Source organism: Lupinus angustifolius, chromosome LG14 (assembly GCF_001865875.1).
Source record: "Lupinus angustifolius cultivar Tanjil chromosome LG14, LupAngTanjil_v1.0, whole genome shotgun sequence".
In the NCBI taxonomy this organism is placed as follows: Eukaryota; Viridiplantae; Streptophyta; class Magnoliopsida; order Fabales; family Fabaceae; genus Lupinus; species Lupinus angustifolius.
The window spans coordinates 15623700-15626461 of NC_032022.1; the positions used below are offsets into that span (position 1 = coordinate 15623700).

The 2762-nt window shown below is 42.2% G+C and overlaps 1 protein-coding gene across 1 annotated transcript in view; it reads right to left on the bottom strand.

Moving 5' to 3' along the window:
- Positions 1 to 2303, bottom strand: part of LOC109326425 (pollen-specific leucine-rich repeat extensin-like protein 1) — a 2975-nt gene extending 672 nt beyond the window's left edge. Inside the window, exons 1-2 of the mRNA XM_019559108.1 lie at positions 391 to 2303; positions 5 to 309 (exon numbers count right to left, since the gene is read on the bottom strand). Coding sequence (XP_019414653.1) covers positions 5 to 309; positions 391 to 1903 — 1818 coding nt within the window. The 5' untranslated portion in view covers positions 1904 to 2303. The remainder of the gene's footprint in view (positions 1 to 4; positions 310 to 390) is intronic.

Here is a 2762-nt window from a genome sequence, read left to right on the forward strand (position 1 = left end):
GGACCGGTGGGGGTGGAGAATGGACCGGTGGGGGTGGAGAATGAACTGGTGGTGGTGGTGAGTTAATTGGTGGAGGTGGAGAATGAACCGGTGGTGGTGGTGAGTGGACAGGTGGTGGTGGAGAGTGAACTGGTGGGGGTGGGGAGTTAGTTGGTGGAGGAGGAGACTGGACTGGTGGAGGTGGAGTCCTTAGTCGTCCTTTAGGTGCTTCGCGGTGAGGATCCTCCTCAGGTGGTGACAATTTAGGTGTTTCTGGTGTAGGCGGTGGTTGTAGTTTAGGTGCTTGTGGTGGCTCTACTTCAGGGGTTGATGGTTGTTCTGGCATGGGTGTTGAGGGTGACTCTACTCTAGGGGTTGGTGGTGGTTCTAGCTTGGGTGTTTGTGGTGTGGGTGGTGGTTCTGATTTGGGAGTTGGTGGTGGTTCTGGCTTGGGTGTTTGTGGTTTGGGTGGTGGCTCTGCTTTGGGAGTTGGTGGTGGTTCTGGCTTGGGTGTTTGTGGTGTGGGAGGTGGTTTTGCTTTTGGTGCTTCTGGTGTGGGTGGAGATTGTGCCTTGGGCATTTCTGGTGTGGGTGGTGCTTGTGTTTCGGGGGTTTCGGGAGTCTGTGGTGATGATTCTGGTTCCGATGGAGTCTCAGTTGGTGGATTGGAAGTTGAAGGGGTAGGTTTTGGTTCTGATGGAGTATGACTTGGGGGATTATTAGAGTGAGATGGGGTTGAAGAGTGGCTACACTGAGCTTTGTTGCAATCAACAGGTTTGCTTATGACTGCATTGCATTCACTTTCATCCCTCTGTTTTGGCCTATCAGAAATGCAATTCCTCTCATCATTCAACTCAATCTCTTTTCTAGATCGAGGCACACAACCTTCTTCCTCGCCATTGAAATAGTTATAAGAGAATGTGAAGTTCACCAAGCTAGGCAAGCTACAGATGCCATGTAGGACAGAACCTGTGAGCTTGTTATTTGCAATGGATAACTCTTCGACCTTTCTGAGTCCATTTAATGTCTTTGGCAACACACCGACAAACATGTTATGGCTCACATCAAACACCTCAACGCTGGAAAGTTTTCCAATTTCAGAGGGCAAGCACCCTGAGAGGTTGTTGTGAACCAACACAAACTCATTCAAGGTCTTGTCCATTTGACCAATGCTTCCAGGAAGACAACCATTGAAATGGTTATTGGCCAAAACAATAACTGAAGCTGGTGAGTTCCCTAGGTTCTCTGGAATCACGGACACAAATCTGTTGCTGTTCAAAAAGATAGCGTCAAGTGTCTTGTTGAATAGCTCAGAAGGTAGTTCCCCTTCGAAGTCATTGAACCTTAGGTCAAGGTATTTGATATCTTGAAGGCAAAGAACAGATTGTGGGAAAGGACCAACGAAGCGGTTGTTACTGATATCAAGCTCGTGCATAAGTTTTAGATTGCAAAAGCTCTTTGGGAGAACACCACAGAACCTGTTCGAATTAATATGGAAAAGAGCAAGATCAGTTAACAAACCAAACTCGGGAGGAATATAACCAGCAATGTCTGCATGGTTAAGATCAATCCCGGCCACAACTTCGATCTTAGGATCATCAAGGGCAGGTGCACAAAAAACTCCTTTGTAGGAGCAAACATCTGGTCCCACCCAATCAGATGTGATGTTTGATGGGTCAGAATATATTGCTTTTTTCCATGCCTCAAATGCAATATACGCACGTTTGAGCCTTGGATTATCAAATTTTAGATCTGTTATGTAGTTTTCGACATAGGCCTCGGTTAATTCGTCATGCTCATGAAGGTGTAACAATTGGCGACGAGCAATGAAAGAGGCTTCAACATCCGAGAGCGCAAAGGAGAAGGATGAAAATGACGAGACGAGTAACAAGGAAAGAATCACAGAGCAGCCTGAGGCCTGCATTTTGAATAAAATCACTACCTTGGAAAAGCCCAAGGCTGCCAATGAATGAAAAGAGAAGAGGGTGGAGGATTATATTGAGAAACAGTAAGAAACATTAGAAGCTATATGAGAGGCTCTGCAATATTTTCTGAATCCAAAGTGGCAAAGCCATTAATTCAAACTTTAGGTCCCTCAAAATTAGATACTAAACTTTCTATTTTATTAACCATTGGTGTTGTAATACCTCTTATTTTAGAGGGTGGTTTCAACCAATGGATAACTTGGCTTAATTGGGCATGTCATGCTTCTTTGCCTATATTTGCGTTTCATGTAATAATTTTTTGGCAATGTTATGTTTTTTAATTGATAATGTTTCTCGTATTAAGGCATAGAAAGACCATAGTCAAAGACAAAACATGTCTACGCAAAACATACATTTTCTTGTGATTATGTTTGCCATATGCAGACCACAAATTATACTTCATCCTTTATTTTTGAATGCTTAACCTTGAGTGTGTGGGTTATACAAGTATTATACTGTTTAAATGACTGCTATAAAAAATATTTTGCACATTTCTTATATAAATTTATTTTTATATTTGTGTACCAGCCATACCTTAGATTTTTTTAAACGTTCATATCTCATACTCACATCAAGGAGTGAGCATGAGCCAAGGAAGACTTCTCTCTTAGTTCATTACCTGACTCTAAATGTTAGATCGATTATATTTAGAACACAACCCTAAAATTGAAGTTAACTCGACCCCAAATGTCTAGCGGGTCAACCTTTGAATTGACCGTAGACTCGATTAAATATAATGCATAACATTTTTAGATAAAGTCTTTTCAGTATTATTTATTATTATAGATATTTTGTTAA